Raw genomic sequence first — 26,527 nt, 5'->3', positions numbered from 1 at the left:
TTTTTCTTCTCTGGAAATAGAAAAGAGTTGTCATTTATGTGAAAAAGAGAACAATAGTTCATTATGCTTATTCTCTCATGTCTGCCAGTGGGGGTTGGGGATGGCAATATCGTGTGTGTGGTACATTTGGTAGACTCAGAAGTGAACCAGGTCTGGCCGGGATTTGGCCAGGGGTCTGGAGGATTTTGTCAAGGCCGGCCCTTGGCTTTGGGCCTTGTGGGAGCTTGGCGAAGCAGAGGCAGTTTGGAAATCCCCAGGGGCCACGAGGAAATCCCCGGCAGCTGAGAGTCCTCGGGGAGCAGCGGACCTACTGGAGTGGTCTCTGCAGGCAGCCAGGATCTGACTCAGGGGACAGACTCCTAGTCTTAGCAGGAGGACGAGTCCAGATGTCACCACTTGGCTCTGTGCCCGTGAGATGTTGTGGTGTCACCAGGCTCTGGGCAAACCCTTGGGTGTGCTGAGGCAGGGGCTGGGGGGAGTGCCGAGCCCTAAGCCTCGGTGATAGTGGGGGCAGTGATCTGGGGCGCCCCCCCTTCCCCCGACTTTCCTAGACGGCTAGTCCCGGACCTCCTCCCAGCACACAGGTTTCAAGCGTCCCCGGAGTCTTCTGTTTATTCAGCTATTCATTCATTCATTCATCCCTTTTATACCATCAATAAGCATTTATTGAGTGCCCACTCTATGCAGGGGCTGTCTGGGGTTGGGGGGAAGGAGCGGTGATTAAAACAAAGACGGCGCCGAGCTCAGCGCTGCCCCTTCTCGCCGTACCCTTCTAGGATAAAGCGAGAGGCCATCTTGCCGCGGCAGCCCCCTCGGTCTCGAGCTCCCGGGGGACGCCTCTTGGGGGCGTGGCCTGGACGCCAGCCCTCGGAGGTGAAATCCCGCGGCTTCGGCGGCCGGGGCGGGCGAGAAGGGGGCGGCCGCCCTCTGCCGGGCTCCGGAGGCGCTGCAGGGCGGGTGCGTCCTGTGGCTCCGGGCGCACTGCGCCTGTGCGGGAGCTGGCCCCTCCCCGGCTCCGCCTCTGCGTCTGCCGGCGGGTGGGCCGGGCCCGGAAGCGCGGCCGCTCCGGTCCGGGGCTGACCTGGCTCCCACCCGCCAAGACCAACGGCTCCCACTGGCCACGACGGTCGATCGCCTCGGGGACAGGAATGTCTGGGCCCAGTCCTGGGCTTGCTCTTTTCCTCACCCCCTTGAAACGACGCATGCCCCCTAACTTCCCTAAATAAGGAGTTCTATTAATGACATTTTATACATTGCAAATTAGTCATTGGAGAAGCACTGTATGATAAGTATCCATCCACGCCTTTTTTTAAAGGAGTTTTGATTTAAAGAGAATCTAGAGAGACAAAGGGTCAGAGGAGTATTCTCTTAAGATAAGTAGAACGCCAGTTTCAATGTTTTTCAAGCTATCTCCTTCTGAATCAGCCTCCATCTGACATTCCTGTTTTGGATAGTGGCTTCAGACTGTTCTCTTGAAATCTTGACAGCTTGAAACCTTGGAGGCTTTAGATCTTCTTCCCAACCACCACCCCTCCCCCAACTTCGTGCCCATTTCCCAGCCTGCCCTGTAGCCACCGAGTCTCTGTCTTGCATCACCTTCTCTTTCCACTGCCAGAATAGGGCAGACCCCCCTTCCCACACACACACACACACACACACACACACACACACACACACACACACACCTTTCCTCTGGCCATCACCTTGACTTCCAGTGGTCTTTCAGCTTCCAGCCTCCTTTGCTTCCCAGCATCCTTGTGTTAGATCGGCATTCCTAAATCATGCCCCTTCACTCTCCAGAAACCTGCTGTGACTCCCACTGTTTTCCAGGCAGGTGGCAGAGTGGAAAAGGAGCAGAGGGCTCTGGAGTCAGAATGACTATAGAGTCCTCACCCTGGCCTTGCCAATCACTATCTGTGTGGTTGCAGGCAAGTTACTTAACCTCTGTAAGCTTCAGTTTCCCAAACCACCATTCCTCTTTCACAGCACTCACCTCCCAGGGTTTTGTGAGGAAAACAAATTGCGCTGTCCCTGACCTATGGCTAGTGCTCAGAATGTGCCTACTTTGTCCTTAGGCTGCTTACCTCACTTTTGTCCTCAGGTACCACCCTTTCAGTTGCAAGTGACGGAGCCCAGCTGACCTGGTTTAAAAAGAAGAAACGCGTGGGCTCAAACATCTGAAACATGCAGCGGGTAGAACTGGTTATAGGCTCAGCTTTATCTAGAACCCAGGCCTTTTCTGTCTCTCAGTTCATCTTCCGTGCTGGCTTGGTCCTCAGACAAATGGTGGCAAAATGGCATAGCACCAGGTTCAGGTCTTGTGGGAAAAGAGGTGCGATTCTTTTTTTTTTTTTTTTTAAGATTTTATTTATTTATTTGACAGAGAGAGACACAGCTAGAGAGGGAACACAAGCAGGGGGAGTGGGAGAGGGAGAAGCAGGCTTCCCGCCGAGCAGGGAGCCCGATGCGGGGCTCTATCCCCGACCTGAGCCGAAGGCAGACGCTTAACGACTGAGCCACCCAGGCGCCCCAAGAAGTGTGATTCTTTTAATAATTCCCATTTCATTCTATGGCCTTGATACTGATTGGGTCATATGCCTTCCATGAACTAATCCCTATAGTCCGGGGATATGACATGCTCATGGGCCAGACTCAAGTCCTGTGCTGGGGTAGGTCCCCAGGGGGAAATTGGGGTGCTGTAAGCAGAGGATGGAGGAATGGATCGTGGGCAGCTGAAACCACACCTGTCCACTGTGGCATGATCTGGCCCCACTGACCTTTCCACCTTTGTCTCTCATTGTATACTTCTCTGTGTCGTACACTTCATCCAGTTTCTTGCTTTCCCAACTCCTTGCCTTCTATTATTCTAGTCCTTTACCCTGGAATTCCCTTCCTCTCTCCTCTCCTCATGACAGACTTCCTTCCACCCTTCACGGCCCAGCCCCAAGCTGCCTGTAATCTGTCTGCCTCATTCCCCAGCAGGAAAAGATCTCTGCCTCTGAATCTCCCTTGAATATTATCAGTGCCCCTGTTGGAGCATGGAGCAGATTCTAAGTCGAATTCTAATTCTTTGGGTACATTTGTTATCTCTTCTGGTCTGTATGTTTGCTGAGGCCAGGGACTATGTCTGCTTCGTCTTGTTTCAATCGCTCGCTCACTCATGTATCGGGCACTGTCTCTGAGCAGGGCCCAGTGCTAGGTGGGTGCAGGGGACAACCGTGGACAACAAACATACCACCTCTGCCTCAAGAAGCTCATAGTCTAGTTGTGAGGAGACAGAAAAAGAAGCAGGCATTGTGCTTCCCCACAGTGTTCACCTTGAGGTATTACACATGACTGCTAGGTGAGTATGGGGATGACTTCCTTCACTCCTCAGAGCCTCCTGTGTAGCCACCCCGCTGTGCTTAGGCACCCTGCCGGGCCCGGTCACAGAGCTAAGGACCTCTCACTCATTGCACACCACCACGAATGTGGGAGAGCAGAGTAGCTGAAGTTGTGACTGTATCTGGATATCCCTTTTTACCTTACTGTGTCCCACCCAGTGTATGTCACGGTACCTTTCAGATGGTTAGTTAAATCCGGTGGATACTTACTGAGCACCTACTGTGTGCCCAGTGACTTTCGGATCTAAATCCATATAGTATCTATGCAGCTTCCATTGTATCTAGCAGAGGTCGGTATTAGGTATACAAAAGAACCGCCATGTGTATGCGGTGATATCTAGGTATAGACAGTGAGGACTGTGGTTTTTGATAATAATGTAATCACTACCTACAATTTGCCAGGCCTAATGCCAGGTGCTTTACATCTACTATCTCTTTAAATTCTCACAACCCCATAAAGTAGGTGTACCATTATAAGGCAAGACACTGGAAACTCTGAGAAGCTGAGTAACTTTCCTTTAGGTCAGACAGCAAGAAAGACGCCGAGCTGGGATTCAGACGCAGGTGTGCCTGACTGCGCGTCTGCGAGTCTGCGAGTCTGACTTCGGGTGTGTGTTCTTTCCACTCTGTCACCAGGCAGGCCTTGGGGTCTAGGGAAGGCTTAATAAAGGAGGTGAGACTTGAGATGGACCTTGACAGATGGGAGGGTTGGGCAAGGGAGAGAGGCATTTATAAGTAAATGCTCTGGTGGTGATTAAGGACAGGGACCGCGGGAAGATCTGCCTGAGAAAGTGAGAGCAAGGCATGCTGGGGAGAGGGAGACGGAGGGAGAAGGGGAAAGGGAAATGGCAGGAGGCGAGCCCAGGGGGCTGGGGGTGGGCTGGCTGGGAGTGACTGCTCGGCCCCCTGGGGTCATAGGTTGGGCTTACTGGAGACACGGGCCAGGCCCTGAGGCAGCACCAACCTTTGGGCAGCAGAGGGACTGTGTTGTGTGGCTGTGTGTGACGCTGAATGAGTGGCCAGGGCCTCAGGTTTCCCCTCTGAATGACGAGGCTTGCCCTTGTCACCGAGGGGAGAAGATGATCTCCATCAGTAACACGAGTCAACTCAGAGACAGAACTGACAGGATCTAGTCGTCTGAATAGAAAAGAGGAGTGGACCCACACATGGTGACGAAGAATTCAGAGCAAGACTCTGAGGGTAAGGTGACACCGCAGTCACCCAGAAGTCATCTTCCAGAGCACTGCTGAATGGAAGGTGGGCCTAGAAGGCCCTCAGGCAGCTGAAACAGAGGACAGTAAGTCTGTGGGTGAAAACCCAGGCCATTCGCTCACGGGAGAATGGCTCTCTAGTAATCTGCTTGCTCTCCTCTGGACTCTGTGACATCAGGCTTGGTTATCTGTTTTTCTAGCCTTTGGCAGAAACTACTTATTCGAAGGAAGTAAGACTACTGGGGACAGGCCCGCTCTGACAGGCAGAGTGACAGCTGATGGCCCGATGGGGGAGGGGACAAGAGAATTAAAAAGCAGATACACAGACACAGAGGGCATCTGGCCTTCCCAACGTGGGCCTGGAGCGAGGCCGCAGGTCGCTGCAGCGCCTAGGACAGGGCTGCTGGCCTTTGAGAGTGGCCAGGGGCATTTAGTAGGATAGGAGCCAGGCTGGGAAGTCCAGAGTCCTCACAGGGCGGATGATGTGCCCCCCAGTACATCCAGGATGGAAACGCGGTGGGTTCAAGAGGGGAAGCTCAGAATTGGAGATGTTTGAGATGGGTTCAGAGTGTTTTACTTAGAATCTATAAAATGTCTATTTTTGTGATTTATAAATTAGTCATAGAATTTAGAAAACTACTTAAAATAGAAAATATTTTGTCCCTTCAAGGGGATAGTCTTCAGTTACCTGGAAATGTTGCTTATGATGCTTTTCTTTTCTCCCCCCTGCCCCATGATCACAGACAGATAATAATAGTTAAAACTATTGAAAACTTTTTTTTTCAAATAAGTTTATTGGAAACTTTTGTGTTAGACACTGTTCCTAGAGTAAGCACTAATTCATTTAATGCCTACAATAACCTAGTGTCAGGTACTATCATTGCCTGCCTTGTACAGCTGAAGAAATCACAGCACAGGGTTCAGTTGTGTGGCTTACCGCCTGGACAAGCCACGATTGAACCAGGCTGCCTGGACCGGGAAGTCTCTCTGTTGACCATGGTACACCACGAATAATTCCTTTAAAGCAGCGGCTCTCCGAATCACCTGGAGGGCTGGCTGAAGCACAGGTGCTAGGCCCCATATCCAGAGTTTCTGATTCAGTAGGTCTGGCGGGGGGAGGGCTTGCTGGTCTGGGGACCGCATTTTGAGAACCAAACCCTTTCACTCACTGAGATTTTACCGGTCACATACTGACCATGCCGAAGAGTCACTGCGGGCAGAACCCTCGTTTTGCAGATGAGGGCTGTGTAAGTCACAGGTCCGTGGTCATACAGCTAAGGCCTTCATTCATTCACTCATTCACTCACTCACTCATTCATTCATTCATTCATTCATTCAGGCACTCAGTGATTTAACAAAGGATTTAACCTCTGCTCCAGGCCTTATGCTGCCTTCAAATTGAGCTCAGCCTTGGCTATTTGTAAGAATCACCTGGGGGAAGCTCTTATGAATCCTAGTGCCCAGCTTTCCCTCCCGGACCAATTAAATCAGAGACTAGGGGGAAGGGATGGGATTCAGGCATCAGTATTTTTGGAGTCCCACAGGGGATTTCAGTCTGTAGCTGAGGTTGGCACCAATGTGTCCAGAAAGCCCTGGGGATGTGAAGATCTCTGACACAGCACGTGCCCCGGAAGGGCCAGACCATCTCCCTGGGAAGACACACCAGTGCCTAGAAAGCTGAGGCAGGAGCCCCACATCCTCATGGCCGCTCCGCCTGTACGGTGTGTGGGGGTGGGGGGTGGGGCGCAGCGCTGGGCTTCAGTCCTCTCAGGCAGTGCTTAGATCCTCTCAGGCAGTGCTTACCAACCTTTTCTCAGAGAAAGTCATGGTGTTTACAGGACCCACCGGGCTCACAAGACTAGCGGGCTGGTAGGCCTAGGGGGGTCTCCAGCCACCCTCGTTGGACACTGGTTGGGTGACAGCTCTGTTCCAGGCCTTCCCCCCCCCACCCCCCCTTTTCTTTTCCTGGAGAAGAAAAGACAGGCCAGCTTCCTTCTTTCTGCAGAGCTGACAGCTTCTGAGACAGCTTCAAAAGGCCTGTCTTTTGGCTCCTTCCCACCTGCCCCTGGCTCCCATTTCAGCCTCTTTGGGGGGTCCCCAGCCCTGGTCTGGGCATCCCATGGTACTCCCCGAAGAGCAGGGATGGGCTTTCTCTTCACGAGGAGCACTAGCTTGTTACGGCAGCCCTTGCTCATTGGCCAGACACCACGATTTCCTCTGCAGGGCCAAGGCCCACCCACCACACCCTCCTCTGCCTGCGCAGCCTCTGGCTGTGTGGGGTGAGGGATGTACACACAGAAAGTGCAGTTGATTCCTTGTGTGTCCTCAGTGGCTTTCTGGCGAGGCAGCCCCAGTGGGCCTCAGACGGATCGTGTGGGGCTCTATGCCTGCCAGACTTGTCCAGGATGGCTGCGTGGCTGCTATTTGGGCACAGTGTGCAGCAGGCCCTGTGTATCGGATTGGATGTGACGTTAGTGGTTTCCTTGGCCTCTGCCGCAGTAATTAGATGGCTGGGGTGAGCTTATGATTTGTGTGTTCTCCAGAACACTGTGCTGTGATTGAGTGTTCATGCATGATGGTGTGCTTGTGTGTGTGTGTGTGTGTGTGTGTGTGTGTGTGTGTGTGTGTCCGCGTGCGTGCGTGTGCGTGCGCGCGTGTGTGTGTGTGTGTGTGTGTGTGTGTGTGTGTGAAGGCGCATGTGCTTGTCTTAATCCTGGCCTGGGGGGCCGGGGGCTGCAGGTCTCAAATTCCTCTGCTATTTTTAGGGGCCATATCAGCTCAGCTGTCCAGGAGCCTGGGTGTGTGTCAGGAGGAAAGTCCCACCCTCCCTGTCCCTTGCCCCTAACCCTCCAGCACCTCCTGCCCCCCACCCGTGCCCTCACTCTCCGTGCCTTCTCTTCCTCTTCCCCACGCGCTGTGTTACCCTCTCCACCCCGGCATACCTGGTACTGCAGTCCTGGGCCACTCACTGTCTGGGACCGGCTCCCTAGGGTTGGGCAGCTTGCGGTCCTGGCGGGAGGGGCCTGGGGAGCGGGAGGGGAACAGGGGCGGGGCTGCAGCCAGTGCTATTTTGAGCTGCTAACGGAGCAGCATCAGAGAGGAGACTCCTTGCTCCTGGTTGCTCCAGGCCAGGCCATGCGGGTGAGTGTCCCTCTGACCCCCCACCCCGGAAATGTCCCCGGCTCCTCATGCCGGTTCCTCCTTTCCAAAAGGAGGGGCCTTTTTCTCATTTCCCCAGATGTGGCTGAAGGAGGAGGGAGGTGCCTTGCGGCCCCTCTCTGAGCTTCCTGGTGGGGAGGGAATCATCCAGCTCAGGCAGCCTCCCAACACCTCAGAGGCAAGGCCCTCCTGGGCCTGACTCATGACTTTGGGAGTTTGGGAGGGGGGCACCATTTTCTAAACCTCGGTGTCCTGGGACTGCATCAGCTTGTCCACAGGCTGTGACACGCCTTCCCCACAGACCATTAGAGCTTGAGGCCCTCATTCCTTAGAACGCTATTTTCTTCTAAGGCCGGGAACCCCAGTACCTCCCGGACCTTGGGAAGTCTTGTTCCTGCTTTGTGTTGCCAACGTGGCTCTCCACCCTTCGTCCTCCCGGTAGGCAAGAGAAAGGCGCTGGAGAGGGGTGGTCCCTCGGGTTGTCAGGGGGGCCACGAGTGGACTCAGCATGGGCTCCTGTATTTCTGTGGATCGGACACGTGGCAGGGGCACGGATGGCATCTCGGGGATGCCCTGCCTGTCTGTAGGTCTCATTTTCAGCAGAGATTACTTCAGAAGAGTAAGTTCCTTAAAAAAGCAAGTGAGGAGAGACATAGCTGCCTTCCAGTCATTCCGTTTCCCCCCACGCCAACCCCTCCCGGCCACCACTGAGGGTCAGGTTTTCGGTCGTGTCAGCACTTGGCAGCGTGTGGGCTGGCCCAGTGCGGAGGTCTACCGAGAGCCTGAGACATGCCCACGAGCATTTGTCTGTCCCCGTGCCCCATCCCAGCCACAGAACTGGTGCCAGTGCTGAGGTGTGGGTGGGTAGCTGGGGCTGGGGCCAGAGAGACTCCTCGCCCTGCGAGGTGGGTGCTTCCTGGTCGGGCCTTCTCCCTGCCCCACCCCACCCCATCCCCGGGGGGCCCCCCCGGGCCACCAGCACTAGGTCAAAGATTTGGGGGGGGGTGCATGATGATGGCGACGCAGATGGCAATGGGCCCGGCAGAGGGGCAGCAAGGGTCCCCAGGGGAGGGAGGGAGGCCTCCGGCAGGTCCAGCCGTTGGAGGAGGAACCCTGGGCCCGTGTGCAACTGCGCGGCAGCAGGAAGCCATTCCAGTACACCTGCTTCCTCCGGGCTGGCCTGGCCCACAGTGACGGCGGGCACTCGGCTGCTTTCTCTTCCGCCCCGGGCTGGGGGAGGGCTCTCACTGGAGGCTGGACCCAAGGGGCCAGGGTGGCCCTGCCAAGCTCTTGTCCCCCTCCTCCTCTGGCTAGCAGCATGGCCATCAGGCCACTCCCTGCAGAGGCAGCTCTGTGCAAAGCCCATTCGGGTCATGGTGGAAGGGCAGGTCATCTCCGGAAACCCCTGCTTTCCCTTGGAGCTGTTATTCTGGCCGATGAGGTCATGGAAGTTCAACAGTGCAGGTGGACTGAGGGAGGCGGGGGCAGGGCTGGCTTCCACCCCTTAAAGTGAGCCCAGGAGGTTCTTGCTGGAGGACAGACCTGGGTTGTGAGTTCTGATTTACCGCTTGCTGCTCTGAGGCCTTGGCCAGGTCATTTCTGAGCTTCCTTTTGCTCGTTTGTAAAGTAGGAATCATACTAGTATGTCCTTTAGAGGACTGTTGTGGGGATTAAATGAGGTCACGCGTGCAGAGGATGCAGCACGGTGCCTGGCATTTAAGACATGCTTAGTAAAGTTTGGCTGTTATTACTCTTCTTTCTTCTCTAGGCCTTCATCCCCCACCCCCCATCCTTAGATAAGTAGGTGCTAGGGTGGGACTGGTAGGAAGAAGGTCTCCTGGGAGCTACTTTCTGCGCACCTCAGAACGGGACGGGAGAGGGAGGAGGGTGCCATGCCTCTTTTTTCTCTAAACGTGCACAAGTGTTAGCAGAGGGGCGAGGTGCCGAGTCCCCTACGTCACAGACAACAGGATCTCCCCTCCCCCTCCCCCCCTTCCCTTGCGGGCTCCCGGTGTGTGGATATCTGCGTGGACACTAGAGCCTCGATGCATTCCTCCCAGCCTGGGTACTCCACGCCCGTGGGGAGCCTGGGGGGTGGAAAGCTTCTCCTGGGGACATTTGGACCCCCATTCCTTCTTGTGAGGGGCACAGAGGATGGTAGGCTAAGGGCGGCTGGTCCTTGCTGGTCCCTACAGACGGTAAAACGCAGCCTGGTCCAGCCCCCTGAGTGTTGGAAGCCTTCCCAGGCTGAGCATCGATGGGTCCCTCAGCACATTTCTTGGATTTCTCCTCTTTGAGAACAAATGCTTTCAGCTATTATCTCCTCTGCTTTTTCTTTTTTATTGACTATTTAGCCATCTTTACAATAGAAATAAACAGTAAGTAACAAATACATAACAAAATAAATACCAAATGTCTCTATTGTGTCAAATTTGCAAGATGATGACGATCACTGTTTGCATACCGTTCAGGTCCTAGTTTCTTTGATATTATTTTAGGTGGAGTGTTCCCTACGGTTACAGTGGTCACATATTTGTTAGTTTAAATGGCAACGTAACAGTGCATTGGACCCAAGTACCATAGCTCTCTCTCTCTTTTTTTAAAGATTTTATTTATTTATTTGACAGAGAGAGACACAGCGAGAGCAGGAACACAAGCAGGGGGAGTGGAAGAGGGAGAAGCGGGCTTCCCGCGGAGCAGGGAGCCCGATGCGGGGCTCGATCCCAGGACCCTGAGATCATGACCTGAGCCGAAGGCAGCCGCTTAACGACTGAGCCACCGAGGCGCCCTCCAATGTGGGGCTCTTACATAGAGTGCATCTTTAAAAGTCTCTTGTCTGGGTTTGTGGGTTTTTCCTTTCTCTTCCTTGCTTTAAATCAGCTCATTGCTTACACATTCCTGAAGATGGGTTGGCTAGGGCCAGAGGATGACACATTTTACGGCTACTCTTGCTTCCCAAAGAGCTACTCAGCAGTTTCAGAGTGTCCCCGCCCTTTCCCTTCCACCCCATGGCATCGAGCGTACCATCTATTTATTGTTGCTAAGTTTAGGGAGTGTACCTCCCTTGTGTTCCCCTCATGCCCGGCAATCAGGATTGGCAAATGTTACTCTCCTCAGTTTACAGTTGAAGGAAGAGACCAGATGGGAATGAGAAGTTTGCCAAAGAACCTTATTAAGTGCCCACGGTATGATGGGTGACATTGCGTCCTGCCCGTGAGGAAACCACAGTCCAGGGAACACTGTGGACACACAAACAGCTCACATCCTGATTACCAGTGCTGCCACCTACCAACGAGGCCTGAGCGAGGCCCTTACCCTCCAAAAAGTGGGCTTTTGTGAGGATGAAATAATGAGGCAGTGTGAAGGGCCTGCCACAGTGCCTGGCTCATGGTACGCGTTCAGTGAGCATTGGGTTCTCTTCCCTTCCCTCAAGAGAAGAGGCCAGAGGGGCGCCTGGGTGGCGCAGTTGGTTAAGCGTCTGACTCTTGGTTTCGGCTCAGGTCGTGAGTTCGAGCCCCACATCAGGCTTCCCGCTCAGCACGGTGTCTGCTTAAGTTTTTCTCTCCCTCCACCCCTCCCCCAACTCTCTCTCTCTCCAAAATAAATAAATTAATCTTTAAAAAGAAAAGGGAGACTAGGCCAAAAGTGCCTGAGAGGGTAGTCAGAGAGGGGGTCACGGAGCCTCAGAGGGGCAGGATCATGGTGGGGTCTCCCTTTGCAAGTCTAGAAACTTCTCCGGGCACACTGAACACTAGGAAACCCCTCACTGTCAATCCAGCTGGATCCAGACCTCTCCAGACCTCCTGAACGTTGACAGTGACACAGTACGTTAACCAGAGTTGGCTCCTAAGGACGACTCAGCCCCTCTGACCCAGCCTAGCCCGGCAGAAGAGGGGGGCTTTTCAGGGAGCTTTGCAGTCAGAGTAATTTGGGTTCAAATCCCAGCTCCACCACTTAATAGCTTTGGGGCCTAATCTCATTCTGAGTCTTTTTCCTCATGAGTAAGATGAGAAGAACAATAATTCCTATGTCGTGAGGCTGTTGTAAGACTTATATTTCAAAAATATGTGTTAAATAATTTTACAGGGCGCATTATCTTGTAGGTGTTCCACATTCAGTCATGAAGGAGGTTGTCAGAAACGGCTGAAATCTCTAAGGGGAGCAGGTCTGGGAGGAGAGGCCTTGGCCCCCTTGTTGCACAGAGCCTTTCGTTCCCAGCTCTGGCGGTGGATGACCTCGCTGGACATTGACACCATCCTTGGGGCTGAGTTCCTCACCTCTTCTGTATCGGCTAAACACAGGTTATTCTGCGTCCTAAGCAAATCTTTAAAATCTTTAAAAGCCAGTGATAAGGAAGAGAGGAGAAATAGCCAGGCGATTCCCCACAAAAGCCACAGAGAGAATTTCCTCCGGGGAGAACCCCCACATTTGCGTTCAGAGTGATAATCCTAAGGAAGAGCGGGTGCAGAGGATCAGGCCCCGGGTGTGAACGGCCTGGTATCCTCACAGCCTGGGATGCATGGACTCCTCCCTGCGCACACAGGAGATCAAAGACCAAATGAGTTAAATAATTAAACAAAGTCTAGCATATGAACCGGATAATAAAATAGACAAGTCAACAAAGCACATTAAAAATAACTCTCTAATTTTTCACTGGTCATTCATGATAAGCAGTATTCAGAATGAACAGCTTCTTAAACTCCCCTGAATTGAGCGGATTCTTTGGATGAAGCCTCTCCCTGGGTTGAGGCAGATTCTGCCTTTTGCTTCTCAGGAGCACCCGTTCTAATTTCTCACCCATCGATGGGGCGGCTTTTCCATTCTCCAGGCCACCTGCCCCTGGCGGGTAGTGGCGTGTGGCCGGTAGAAAACAAAGAAGGCAAAGAGTCCTGGAGAAGCTTTGTTAATGCCTTTGCAGGCACGTACCTTTGGTTCACGGAGTTGAAGGCTAGAGTGCCTCTCCCTACCAGACCCCTAGGGTGCAGACCTGGAAAGGACTGTAGCCGTTATCTACTCTAGTCCATCCTCTCATTCTACAGAGAGGCCCAGAGAGGTAAGCTGGCTTATTCAAGGACACACAGCTTCCAAGGGCAGGAAGGTCTATGGTCTGTACCCCACCTTGTCATCTCTTTCCTCCAGTGTTTTATTCCTTGCTCCTCCTCTGACATCTGAGCTTTGCCATCTCCCCCCCCCCACTTCCTCCCTCCTGTCCCCTGTTGCCCACGGTGTTTGTCCCGGCAGGTCGTGGCCTTTAGGAAGACTCCGATTCCCTGAGCGACCCTGCCCACCCCCGTGTCTTCTCTGACCCAGGGTGCAGGCTACCTTCGGCGCCATGGCCTTTTCATCAAGGTTCGCCTTCTGGGAGCAAAAGGAAAGTTGGGTCTCAAAATCCTTGTGCTTTTCCTGTGTGCTTGGCATGATGTGTGCAGGCAGGAGTCTGGCCTGCGGGCAAGGGAGCTCCGGGAGCTAGAGATGGACTGGCGCATGTGTGTGTGTTGGGGGGCTGGGGAGAATGACCAGGGGGCCGGTAACTCACTCTTCTCTCTGGATGGGCTTCTGCGCTGCGTCATGCTCTTCCTCTGAGCTCCACCTCCGATAAAGCTGAGCTGCCTTTTGTCCCACCGGTGCCCCTCCAGGTTAACCCCTCCACACCCTTCCCTCCCCACTGCTGCTCTGCTTCACCCCTGGGGCCTTGGGCTGCTGTGGGGGGGCCGCTGGGGATGGCTTTGGCTCTGAGGCTTCTGGCACTGGGTCTCCCCGCATCTGGACCACGGTGGGTAGAAGCACAGGAACCAAGAGCCAGGAGCCGGGCCAGCTGGCTGCCTGGGTTCCAGAGGGTGATTCAGGCTGCCGCCCTGGGCATGCCTTTGGGCGGTGCACAGTCCCCAGCTGGGCAATGACCTATGACGGACAGAGCCCTTCGTTGGTGACAGGGAGGGCGGGGGGTGGCTGTGAGTCAGCCTCAGGCTAAATCCAGAGCTGAGCTCAGAGTCGGGCTTGGTGTCCCAGACATCTCGGGGGGCAGCCAGCGCTGCCCCCACGGCTTCGCCCCTTGGGCAGGACGCTTGGGGTCCCCAGCTCGCATCCCTGGAGGGAGGACAGAATTGGAACTGGTGAGGGACGCGGAATGGACTTGGAATCTGGGCCATCCCTGAGCCTGAGCTAACAGCACTGCGTGCAGTAATGAGCACGTCTGTGTGGTTTGTGAAACACTTGGTGGTCCTCTGACCTGTGTGCTCAGGAGCTAATGCATGGTGTGATCCTTGGGGGTGTGGGGGGGGTGTGAGTGATGGGCATTGGTGGGGGGCAGTAGGCACAGACCTAGACTCTGCCACTCCTCCTCATTCCCTCTCCACCAGCCCCTCCCTTCCCTTTATCTGCTCCAATCCCAATTTCTAAAGTAGTAGAGCCTGCTCTAAGGAATAATTGCCATTTTCCCTCTGTCTGTAACAGTGTGAACTAACTTTGAAGCTTCGGCCCGTTGAAAATAGCTCTATAGACAAGACGCAGCTTTAAAACTTGAGCGGCCATCCTGCTGGTCAATGTCCTAGGCGCTGCTAATCAGAGCTCGAAAGTAGCTCTCCCCCCGCCCCCTGCCAGGTGGATAATTAACGTGATTCTGGACGAGTTTCTAAGGATCTTTTCCATTAGGAATCAAGGACTCCTTCCAGTGCACCCACCCCCACCTACCCCCACCTACCGCCACCGTGCCCAGAAAGAAAGGCACCAACCTGCCTTTTTCCCATCGTCCCACGTGACTGGGGAAAGAAGAGAAACGAAATCCACTAGGACTGTCTGAGCTTTTGGAGGGAGGGATGCTAGTGAGGGGCGGGCAGAGGGCTCATTCAGACTGAGGCCTGGCTCCTTGAGGTCTGTTCTGAGCCAGTCTCAGAACCGAAGGAACCTTCAGAGCATCCACATTGTCTGTTCTTTTTCCAGATACATTATGGTGGCTGCCGGTTTCCCAACTCTGCCCCTCCCGTCTGACGTAGGCCAGCTAGCGCATAGGCCGAGCATAGCCAGAGCTCAGGCATCCTTCCTTCCTCTACACGGTGCCCCTAACCTTGGGGTTCCCTCCCTCAGCTGCATGGTTGGCAGTGTTGTGGGTCTGAGCTTGGCAAAATGTCTGGCCTCCTGAATCCCTCTGCCTCTGCCCCATTTCCTGCCTCCAGACGGCGCTTAGCTGTCTGTCTGGGAAGGCATCCGGGCTCTGGGCTGGGGGGAGTCACAGGGACTTAGAAGCAAGTTGGAGCCGCCTGGTAGGAGTCACCTCCCAGCAGGGCCCCCACGCTGGGGTCATTCCCTCCTCCTTGAGCCGCCTAGTAGGAGTCACCTCCCAGCAGGGCCCCCATGCTGGGGTCATTCCCTCCTCCTTAGTCACTAGGTTAGGGGACTCTTGTTCAGACACTCCTCGTCGGAGCCAGGAATGACTCTTGTCATTTAGCATGAGTTGAGTTATCTGGATCTTTCTGTCCACCCTGTAACCGAGGCCATGATGGCACTCTCTTAAAACAGTCCATGTGAGACACGTGACTGGTGACTGAGGCCAGGGTTTCCCCACTCTGTGGAGTCTGTTCATTCTTGAAGTTGTCCCTGGACAGTTTTGACTCCACGTCCTTCATCCCAGTAGGCCTGAACACGCCGGAACTCTGCCTCCTAGGGAGGGAGGGCCCCTTGGAGGTTTTCTGCCTGTGCTTTTGATGCTGAGTTTACTGCCCTGACCTGCCAGTGACCTCTCTGTCTGCTCCTGCAGGTTAAAGAGGAAGACAAAACTCTGCTGAAGCCTGGCCCTCCTGGCAAGGAGGAAGGGGCTGTAAGTGCTTCTCTGAGCCCCCCGTGTGTGTGCCTGGGTGGGTGTGCCCACCTGCCCTCGCCTAGTCCGCGAGGTGGGTCCCTGGAGCAGGCAGGCCCAGAGGGGTGCCCCTTGCTGTCTGGGGTGGCCCAAGGGAATGTGGCTGATGAGGCAGAAAGTGCAGTCCGTGGGATGCCAACTTGGGGTGCGTGGAGGAGATGGGGATCCCGAGGCGCTTCGGAGACCTCCTCTGACACCCCCCTCTTTAGTTTTTACCTTTAGGTCTTGCTTCCTGAACCCTTGGGGGGGCCGGAGAGGCCTAGGTGGGCAGACCCTGAGCTCGGGGAGCACCAGATGAGAGCTCAGCTGTTGGACTCTTCGTCCTGCTCTGAGTGGCACAAGACCAGCGCAGGGAGGGATTTCATTGCAGCTGTTCAGTCTCCTCCCGAGACCCCGTCAGTTGCTTGGTGCGCGTGACCCGGAGGTGGGCTCCAGCTGCCCAGGGGGGCGGCCCCAGCTTCTCCCCCAGGTCATTCGGCCTTGAGATAGGGACCCTGAGCAAAGCTGGACTCATTTCAGGCAAGAGAGGGGAGGCACTTCCAGAATAGCCGGGTCTAAAGATGGGGAGGACCGTGACTGGCCCAGGGGGCGGAAGTGCCGTGCTTCGGGACCCCGGATGGTGCCTGTCCCAGCTCCCCCACTTCCTTGGCTGGAGTTTCCATCAGCCAGACATTGTGGCTTCCACCTGATCTGTAGTTAACCCTGCAAGGCGAGCTTGTGATTTCAAAGGGGAAGTGTTTGAGATGTGTGTGGGGGAGGGGCCTCGGAGTACCCAGATAGTCTGAAAAATTGCACATGAAGTGCCTCGAGGACTTCCTGGCACACAGTGAACACTGTATGAGTGTCAGCGTTTGCCATCATCATTGCCACCACCTTCAGCTGGGGGATGGGGGAGGGGGAGGGGACAGGAGCCGGCAGCTGGAGCCACTAGCCAGCCCCACAGTGCCCTGGCATGCCATGGAGCACTCTTGGTCCAAGAGGCTGAGGAAGAGGCACTTTCAAGCTCTCCTCTCCCCACCCCTGCAGCAGGGCCACCCGTAGCCGAGGTGACTTGACTCCGCTCCGCAGCCTCTCCCTGTGGTAGCCAGGGCTCTGTCCCCTTGGAGCATCTTCCTGCGTCCAAGCAGAGATGGTAGCCAGCCTTGCAGGGCCCAGAGCCCAGGTGCGCCCTGGAACCAAGGTCTTTGTTTTGGGGAACGGGGATTCACTCATGGCTCCTGAGTGGCAGGGCATTGCCTGACCAGCATGGAGCCCCCCGGGGTTGACCTTGCTCACCCAGGCAATGTGGCTGGCTTTGCAGGACATCTGCCCTGCTATTAGCCAGGCTGGCTTTCCCCAGTGGCTGTCCCTTGGGACCGCAGACAGTTGCCACCGGTGTTGGGGGAAGGGTGGGTGCCTCAGGCAAAGTGTGCCAGTGTACTCCAGTCGGGTGCCCAGAGGCTGGGAGGCTGGCTGAGCCAGGGCCCAGCTCTAGGGCAGAGTGAATCGGTGGTCACTTCAGTACTTAACCGTCCGTGGGCCCCCACTGCCTTCTCTTCATCCTGTCATTCTGTATACATACTCTGGGAGCTGGGGGGCCTCCAGCCCTGGAGACGTTTGCAGGAGGAAAACTGCAGAAAGCAGGCTGAGGTGGAAGCTTCCTGGGCCCGCACTGGTCTTCGTAGCCCCTGAGGGTGTGGGTGAGGGGCAGACAATGGCCACAAACCAGAGGAGCAGGAGAGACGAAGCTTGGCACATCTTGGGCCCAGGAATTGCTCCCTGACCGCTGTTCTTGCTGGGATGGGTAGGTTTGGGATCTGACTGCCCAGAAAGCACAGTGATAGACCGGGGACCACAGAGGCAGGAAGCCCCAGAATGAGGCCTAGGATTGATGGCAGGAATTGGTGGTTGGCCTCTCCGTGCTCCCTCTCTGCTGTGTTTGGGCTCACCTGGGTTGGGGCTGGGTTGCTGCCCTGACGTAGACCAGTGGCTCTGGGACACCTCAGAGGGCCTCTGGGCACTCTGGGCTGGCATCTCACGGCCCTGTGCTAAGGCTGGGGATAGACCACAGGTGACAGCAGTACCTGCTTGTGCTTTGTGGGAGAGAGAAACCAAACTTGTAGATGTAGTGTCCTATCTGGAAGATGGACTGAGGGCTTCCTGGGGTAGCCTCTTGGAGCTCTGGATGAATGGAAGGTCTATTCCAGGGCAAGGCGTGAAGTCACACCTCTCACTTCCTCTGCATGGGGAGGGCAGGGATGCAAGGGCTGATGCTAATGTCTGCCTGTATTTGTGTGACTGCAGCCAGAGGGCAGCTCAAAGGACAGCAGTGGCCCATCTGGGAGTCCTCAGCCTCCCACCAGCCCTCTACCCTCAGAGACCTCCCAGAGAGCCAAGAGCCCTGCACCCACAATCGCCATGAATGGCCCGGGGGCTGCCGCCGCGGAAGGCCCAAGCGAGGAGGCCCCGGGCCTGTCCCGGAAGAAAGTGGCAAATGCAGTTAGGAAGGTGGTGAGCAAGGTGCTGCCTGGTGAGGAGCCTGGGAGTGCCAAGGAGCCTTCGAGCAGAGGGGTCAGATCCCCCGAGCACCCAGCTCAAGGGAAGAGGGGAGAAAAGGCGGCTCCTGGTCCCAAGCCACCACCTCCTCCGCCTCCTCCACCTCCCCCTGCCCCACCTAAGCCTGAAGCAAAGAAGGAGGCAGCCAAGGACGAGCTCTCTGTTGGTCTACGGAGCCTGATGTCTCGGGGCCGGGGCAAGGACCACAAGCCCCGTGGCAGGCAGTCTCCGGGGAAGGGGGAGAAGCCCTCCAGCCAGGAGCCAGGCTCCCCAGCCAAACCTGAAACCCCAGAAAAGCAGTGCTCCCCAGCCCCACCAGGAGAGCTGGCGGCCCCAGGCTCCACTGGCCCGAAGTTGAACCTCCCTGGGTTGCAGCAGTCCAAGTCACCGGCCCCTGATGTGCAGCAGGAGGTACCCGAGCGTGTCACTAACCTCCCATGCCCCTGACCACCCTCGCAGCCAGCTTCCCCGTGCCTCGGCAACATGTCCGCACAGCTGAGACGCTGGGCTGATGGTGGGGCTGCATGGCCTTCCTGAACCGAGTGCCGGAGCCCATGGCGGCCTCTGCTCTGGGATGGGCCCCGCTAACCAGCATGCCGCTGTTCTTCGACACTCTTGCGTGGGGTTGGGGCCTGTTTCCAGGCTGCATGGTGTTGGCTGGAGGCTCCGGACCCCAAGCAGAGGTTCAGATCAGCGCTAGGGTAGAAAGAGAATTTCTGGAGCCCGGTAACCCATGTTCACCTCCCCAGCCACTCACCCTGTGTGGGATCTCAGCAAGGTCCCATCACTGAGCCTTCATCTGCCAAGTGGGGACAGGACAGGTCTCCAGTCCCTTCTCTGAAGCCCCTGGGGCTGGAAGTGTTTTGGAAGCTAGTGATTTTTGTATTTTAGAAAGTCCTACATGATGAGCAGCAACCTGTAACCAAGCATAAATATTTTCACAGCAAAATCTATGACCGTTCACATGGCAGGGGGATAGACTACAAACAGGTTTTGCCACCAAAATAGTTAAGAAAAAAGTCTTTTGTTTGGGGGAGCTTTTGGATTTTGGAATTGCAAACAAGGGCTAATCCCAGCTTTGAAGAGTTGCTGTGAAGATGAGGAATGCTACCCGCTCTGAGCCCAGTCGCTGGCATGGTGGGTGCTCCACAAATGGTAGCATGGACAGTGATGCTAATAATGGTAGTTTTAATGCCATCATTGCCATCACTCCCTTCTTCAAGCCTGGCCAGCAGTTCCCTCTGGCAGCAGGACTCTTGAGAAGCCCTATGCCTGGGTGGCAAATGGGCACAGTGGGCCTCCTTTGGATCTGAGGCTCCATCTGTCCACAAAGTACCTCTAGGTGGGACTGGAGGCTGAGAGGCAGAGGGGAGGACCTTGGAAGGTGATGCCTACATGGCTGGTCCTTTGGTCAGAGACAATTCTTCAAACTTCCCCATTTTGTGGTGCCTTCTGAGGCCTATGAGGTTTGGCAGGGGAGGAGTCAAGTTTCACCACTGTTTCTCCCAGGATGTTGCATGCTCTTCTTTTTTTTTTTTTTTTTTTTTAAGATTTTATTTATTTGACAGAGAGACGCAGCGAGAGAGGGAACACAAACACAAGCAGGGGGAGTGGGAGAGGGAGAAGCAGGCTTCCCACAGAGCAGAGAGCCTGATGTGGGGCTCAATCCCAGGACCCTGGGATCATGACCTGAGCCGAAGGCGGATGGCAGAGGCTTAACGACTGAGCCACCCAGGCGCCCCGTGTTGCATGCTCTTCTGGCTGGAAGGGCGGGGTAGGGGGTGGGGGGTAGGGCACAGCCTGAAGGCCCTCCCTGCCTGCTACCTCCTGGGATTCCTAAGGTCCCAGAACCTGCCTCGTTCCCTACTCCATTCTTCCTGGGTTTTGCAGAACTTAGAGAAGAGCAGGCTGCAGCTTCCCGGCCCTGCTGGCCTGCTCTGAATCAGGGAAGTCACCTCCTGGCACCCAGGAGTTGGCAGGGGCATTTTGACCTGACGGGCAGGCCATGAGGGAAGTTCAGCCCCTGACTAGAACCTATAAGTAGCCAGAGAGTGTCATGTGCCTGTTCCCGGGCCTTGCTGCCCTCCCTCTGGCTCCCTGTCCCTCTCACCAGGGTGGAATTGGGGGCTGAGATGTGCCCTGACCTGGAGTTCACCCACCTGTCACCTGGGCCTGGGGCAGGGGCCATGTAGGGAAATAGGGCCATCCCAGTGCCGAAGTGGTTAGGACTGTGAGAAGGAAGAACCCCAGAATTTCCAGGCACCCGTTCTTTTTCTCTCATCCAATAGTTTAAAAACTCACGTTGATGCCTGGCTTGCCTCCCTGACCCTACTCCACTTGCCCACTGGTTCCCAGCGGCTTCCTGGGCTAGAAGCTTGGCATGCTGCACCCCACTCCCCCCCCCACCCCAGGCCAGGACTAACGGTAGTTTAACCTCTAGGCAGGAGCTGCCCCTGAGGTCCGGCTGACCCCCGCAGAGGAGGCCCAGCAGCGCCTTGAGAGGATCTTCACAGCTTCTGTAATGCCACCTCTCGTGTATGGTTCCCCAGGCCCTGGCGCTCCTCTTTGCCGAGGCTGGCAGCCAGACTGTGGGTGTCGGGGAGGGCGGGAGGAGCATCCGACTATGGAAGGATGGCTCCATGGCAGCCTGGGGGCCCTCACGTGGCCTTCTCACCTGAAGGAATAAGAGAAGCGCTTTCTAGAGGGTCTGAGCTGTGAGGCCTGTTCCTCCGGGGGACCCAGAGCCCTGCGCCCATGGGAAGGGACCCCACTTGGCTGAGGATCCAGCCCCCTTTTCTGGCCCTGGAGGACATGGCTTGGTGCCAGGGCCTGGTGGGTGGTAAGGCAGAGAGCTCAGTCTCCCTTCTTTTGGTGCACTGGCTCTCCAGACCCAATGGGGCCTGTTAACTCCTTATAGGCAAGGTCCAAGGCCTGGCTGACTCCACTTCCTCTTCAGAAAGGTCTTTAAGTAATCAGACAGAGACAGGTCAAGCCTGGCCACAGGGTCTGCCCACAGTCCCTTGGTTCGTGGGCAGGTGGCTGGTGGACCCGGTGGCGTGGTTCCTCTGCTCGCCATGGGGTGGTGTGCCTGTCTGCGAGTGGTGCAGGGCGCAGTGGGGGACTGAGGAAGGGGTCCTCAACTTGGGGCTGCTAGTGGTCTTGTTCTGAGACTTGCTGTATGGTGTCATTCTGCGTAGGGGCGGCAGCTCCAAAGGACAGCCCTTGGCACTGGGGGTGGCATTTTTGTGTGTGTTTAGAGGTCAGGGACAGCCCCGTTCTGGGGTCTGCTGGCTACAGGGGAGTCAGGGACCAGTGCCCTGAAGATAAGGCCCAGAGCCACTCAAGGGGCCAGGCCCTGAGTGTGGGGAGGTGGCCTGGCCTGGCCAGCTCATAGAAGAGCCTAGTTCAGGATGCATTAGATGTCCCACCCAGGAGAGACTGTGGCCAGAGGCAGAGTGGCATACTCCTGCCCAGGCCACAGTGAATGACTTAGCAGAGTGTCTTCTCCGAGATGTCTCATAACAGGTGTCTCTTCACCAAGCTGGGCCTCTCCTTCCGGGTCTGGCCTCTCCTTCCTGGACTGGGCACAGTTCACCTGCCCAGGCCAGCTTCCCATCCTGGCACTTGCACCCTACACCCTGGGCAGCCAGAGAGTACCCACCCACTTGGCCTAAGGTGCTTGCTGAAGGGGAAATGCCAACGGTCTGCTTGTCTTCACCCCTCTTTCTCTCTCTCTTCTCTGCTTGCTACTGGCAGCTGGACCCTGAGGACGCCTCTCCTGCCCACAGCCAGGTAGGGTGCTCCTGCCCCCCTCAGGAGCCCTCCGCTTCCTCCAGCGACCACCCGCCACCCCTGGCCCGTACCTGGGCTGGCGTCTGTGCTCGGGCCTCGTGCTGGAGTGTAAGGCCTCTTTCCCCTTCTGGCTCCCACCCGGTGTCTGGGGGTGGGGGGATCCTTGGAGGAGGCAGTGCCAGAAGTTTGAGATGGGGCAGTTCTGTGTCAGGCCCTTGGGGAGGGTCCAGACGGGGTGTCACCACTTGAGTCTGGCCTTGTGGCACATGGTTTTTAACCACTGGAGCCCAAGAGCCGGGCAAGAGTTCTGGTTTCTAGGGGTTTCAGGTCTGCTCACTCTGGGTAGAGAAAGCCGACAGGCTGAGCCCCTCCCACCTCCCACGCTCATGCCCAGGCCCGAAGATGTGGCATTCTCTGGCTCCACCTGCTGGCCAGTATGGGAAACCTATCTTTGAATTCATTCTGAAGGATTACTTCTAGGCCCCGAGCCTTTGATGTCCCCTAGTTGTTAGGTTCCAAACACCTGACCCCTAAAACGTGTCCATTCGAGACAAAGGTTTTCACTTGTATCATGTGATTTGGGCAAAAAAATAAAACATTGTGATTTTTTTTTTTTACAAAGTTACATTTCTTCAACTAACAGAATTAGCCTTTATTTCTTTTTTTTTTTAATGTCTTCATTTAACAATTTAAAATGTTGCCGGCCCCGTAGCGATCGTCCTGTGTGAAGGGTGGTTTCACTGGTCATGATTCCCAGCGCCCGTGTAGTCCAGGCTTCTCTCTTGAACGGGAAAGGACCATCAGCAAGGAAGAGGGAGTTATCTGAAGCCCGGATCCAACCTGGGAGTAGAACCCAGATCTCTTTTTCTTTCAGCTCCAAGAAATGTGACAAAGAAAAGACTTATGTCTCCTTGTCCTTCCCGGTCCCTCACCCAGGGGGTTGGTGACACAAAGCAGTGTCTGCTCCTCAGCCTCAGGTCTCCTCTTAGAGACTGACTGTGGCTCAAGCTGCCCCAGTACCCATCCGCGTGGCACGCAGGCCTTTCCCGTGCCCTTCCCCGCACCCCCCCGCCCCCCCGTGTCTGGCCATGCTGTTTCATGCCCTTGCATGGCCTTCGCCTGTCCTCCTGAAGAGGCGTGAAGGAGGAGTGGAAAGAAGGCCAGGCTGAGGCTAGGACTCAGGACCCGCAGATCACGTTGCAGTACAGAGTCCTCCGTAGACACTTCTCTCCTCAGGTCTTGAGGAAGCGCCCTTTGCCAGCTGGGTGAAGGAGGGCCTGTTAGTCGGCTGAAGGCAGAAGCTGGGCATGAGAGGTCACAGTAGCAGCAGGCGGGGGACCAGGGGGCGGCGTGCGGGCTCAGGACACCGACCCTACAGGCCCCACGGGGAGGTGGGGAAGAGGGTGGCTGAAGGTGGAACCTGGTTTGCTTTCTTGTGGTCTGTTCTCTTCTGGGCTCGAGTTCTGAGTGTCCCCGTCCTTCCAGACCCTCAAGGCTGGTGTGGTCCCTAACTCCGTGCCCTCATCCTCGGGGCTCCTCAGGACCGCCCCCATCCCCTGGCTTCCCCACCTTCTTCCTGTGACGCCTCCGATGTCCCCTGTTCTGTATCTGCCCCCCAACTGTCCCCCTTACCCAGGGGCTCATCTGGAAGCCCTTCCCCTCACATGTTTCCTCTCTCCTGCTCTCCTGACTCAAATGTTTTCCAGAACAAGGACTGACTGTTTCCGCCCTCCCTCTGATAGGTGAAGACAGAAGAGCAGATTGCGGTGGAAGAGGCCTGGTATGAGACAGAGAAGGTGTGGCTGGTCCATAAGGATGGCTTCTCGCTGGGTGAGTCTGGGGAGGCCCAGCGGACAGATGTCTGGGCCTCTCAGTTTCCAGGGCTGGGTGTGCCTTCCTGGGTCCGGTGAGGCCTGGGTGGTGAGTGAGGAGAGCCCAGGGATGTAGTGGGGAGGAGGCAAGACCACAAAGGGCCCGAACAGGGTGGCAAAGGTTCCCAGGCCTGCGTCTGACTGTCTGTCCCCGCGCTGCAGGCAGTCAGCTCAAATCTGAGGAGCTCAGCTTGCCGGAAGGGAAGGTGCGCGTGAAGCTAGACCACGATGGCGCCATCTTGGACGTGGATGAAGATGATGTGGAGAAGGTTTGCAGGTGGCGGGCACAGGAAGTGGGCTGGGCAGGGCAGGCCTGTCCACCGGCAGCGCAGACAGATTCTGCTTCTTCAGTGCCTGCCCGCCTATCCTATCACACAGGCTAACGCTCCCTCCTGCGACCGTCTAGAAGATCTGGCTTCGCTGGTATACCTCAATGAGTCCAGCGTCCTCCACACGCTGCGCCAGCGCTATGTCGCGAGCCTGCTGCACACGTACGCTGGCCCCAGCCTGCTCGTCCTCAGCCCCCGTGGGGCCCCCGCCGTGTACTCCGAGAAGGTGCGGCGCCCCCAAGGCTACAATGCTGCCTCACGGACCCACCCATGTACTACGTACCCCACCTTCCCTGGCTCCGCCCCTTCCCCTTGGCATCCCACAGGGCTCCCGTCCACTCTCACAGCTGACCTTGGGAAGAGGAGTCATTTCAGGGGGTGGGGACCTGAGGCCCTCCCCCTAACCTCTAACAGAGGCCGGGACTGGGCTGGAATCTTCATTTCCGTGCATGGCCTTAGCCTCCGAATCCCTCGGCCCCCCTGCCGTGAAAGGCCCGGAAAGGTGGACCTTGGGAGTAAGGGGTGACCGAGTGGGACCAGCTAAGAGCCTTACCCCTTCCCTCCGTCCCCCTCCCACCCAAGGTGATGCACATGTTCAAGGGGTGTCGGCGGGAGGACATGGCACCCCACATCTACGCCGTGGCCCAGACCGCATACAGGGCAATGCTGATGAGCCGCCAGGACCAGTCTGTCATCCTCCTGGGCAGCAGCGGCAGCGGGAAGACCACCAGCTGCCAGCACCTGGTGCAGTACCTGGCCACCATCGCGGGCACCAGCGGGAACAAGGTGTTTTCCGGTGAGACAGGACACCTGGAAAACCTGAGAGGGGCGGGGATGGAAGTGCCTCGTAGGTGCCGTCCATTTTCTCCCTGGTTTCTCTGTGTCCTCAAAACCCCTCTGTCCCTGGGCAGTCTGGCCGGTGTAACTCCGAGCCTCTGCGTGCTGGGGGAATAGGCCTGGGCTGGGCGTCTGGAGGCTTTCCTGATGGCCCCCGGGCGTGTCTCCTGCAGTGGAGAAGTGGCAGGCTCTGTACAGCCTTCTGGAAGCCTTTGGGAACAGCCCCACCATCATGAACGGCAACGCCACCCGCTTCTCCCAGATCCTCTCCCTGGACTTCGACCAAGCTGGCCAGGTGGCCTCGGCCTCCATCCAGGTGAGAGACCTCCAGGGTGGTAAGAGACTGGCTGCCTGGGTTCAGGCCCTAGAAACCAGGCTCTCTCCTGTGCCTCATTTTCCTGGGATTCTACCCCAACAAAATGGACCCTGGCTCTAGCAGGGCTGGTTTGCTCCACTCCGGGCCTTCACCCTTCTGGCCGCCCCCCCACCACCCGTGTCTTCTGTCCCCCAAGCCTTCTGCCTCCTGCCCTGGGTGGAGCATGGCTCAGCTTCCTGCCCACCCTTGGGGTTCGCCACACCCTACTTCTGGGGCCCTGTCCCTGTGTGCAGGGGCTTCTCGCAGGCTAATTTCACCCAGGTTAAGACTGGCTTGTCAGTCAAGGAAGGTCCAGCTGAGGCTGATCCCCTTCCAGGCTAAATGAAACATCTCACCACAAAGTGCCCAGCCAGCTCCCTAAGAAGACTGTGCCGGAGGCCTGGGGAGGGGCAGCAGGGCCCCTCCAGGAGCTGGGCCTGTCTTCTTCTGCCTGGCTCCCGTTTCTGCCCTGGATTTGACCCTGGGGGCAGCTGGCCGCTTGTTTACAGCCCCCCTCCCCGTTCTCTCTGGCGTGGGGTGGGCGGAGCTTGACCCAGCCCTACCCTCTTTGCCCATACCTCTCCCATGCTGTGCTGTAGACAATGCTTCTGGAGAAGCTGCGTGTGGCTCGACGCCCAGCTGGTGAGGCCACGTTCAATGTCTTCTACTACCTGCTGGCCTGTGGGGATGGCACCCTCAGGTGAGACGGGGCCAAGGAAACGGGGGGGGGGGGGGGCGGTGCTCTGGACTCCAGCTCACTGATGGCTCCTGGATCTTGCCACCTGGTTGCATCCTATCCCGTGTGTTTATTGTATGCGTGCCACATATGAGGCCCGAGGTAATAGGACGGTGAGCCGAATGAGCCACAGGCTCTACCCCAAGGAAGCTCCCGAGCCCTGGGCACAGAATTGACCCTCCAGTGTTCCCGGGGCCCTGCTAGGACCTCTGCTACCCCTGAAACCAGATCTGCAGAGGGGAAAGCACAGCAGGATGCGGGTGGCCAGGGACTTGCCTGTAGTCACACGGCTAGTGTGGGGCTGAGCATTTGTTGGGCCTTTTTCAGCGCCCTCCAGGCTGGCCCTCCCTGCCCCCTAGGTTGGTTCGTCTGCCTGCCTCTTCCCTTTAGTCCTTCAGACTTTCTGTCCTTGTTCTGCGGGGGGGGGGGGGGGGGGGGGGGTAAAAAGATAAGTGATAAGGCTGAGC

General features: G+C 56.5%; 2 protein-coding genes across 7 annotated transcripts in view; both read left to right on the top strand.

Annotated features, from left to right (window-relative positions):
* Positions 1-26,527, top strand: part of MYO18A (myosin XVIIIA) — a 94,783-nt gene that overhangs the window by 24,744 nt on the left and 43,512 nt on the right. For 2 of the 6 annotated variants that reach the window (XM_088028396.1, XM_088028395.1), the window contains exons 3-8: positions 23,675-23,762; positions 23,966-24,072; positions 24,182-24,358; positions 24,715-24,928; positions 25,143-25,285; positions 25,924-26,024. In XM_088028396.1, coding sequence (XP_087884522.1) covers positions 23,675-23,762; positions 23,966-24,072; positions 24,182-24,358; positions 24,715-24,928; positions 25,143-25,285; positions 25,924-26,024 — 830 coding nt within the window. Of the gene's footprint in view, positions 1-7,645; positions 7,736-15,506; positions 15,567-21,896; positions 21,933-23,674; positions 23,763-23,965; positions 24,073-24,181; positions 24,359-24,714; positions 24,929-25,142; positions 25,286-25,923; positions 26,025-26,527 lie in introns of those variants that run through there. The other 4 variants (XM_088028397.1, XM_088028398.1, XM_088028399.1 and 1 more) reach the window with 4 other exon arrangements.
* Positions 17,883-18,595, top strand: LOC148163484 (uncharacterized; the record flags this gene model as incomplete). Its single annotated transcript, XM_088028204.1, has 1 exon — positions 17,883-18,595. A coding segment is annotated over one exon (705 nt), but the record flags the coding sequence as incomplete, so codon positions are not given.

The sequence above is a fragment of the Eumetopias jubatus genome, unplaced genomic scaffold (assembly GCF_037043125.1).
Source record: "Eumetopias jubatus isolate StellerSeaLion01/CBP00866 unplaced genomic scaffold, mEumJub1_p1.0 scaffold_10, whole genome shotgun sequence".
Lineage (NCBI taxonomy): Eukaryota > Metazoa > Chordata > Mammalia > Carnivora > Otariidae > Eumetopias > Eumetopias jubatus.
The sequence above is the reverse complement of the archived record's forward strand: the minus strand, read 5'-3'. Positions and strand labels throughout refer to the sequence as shown.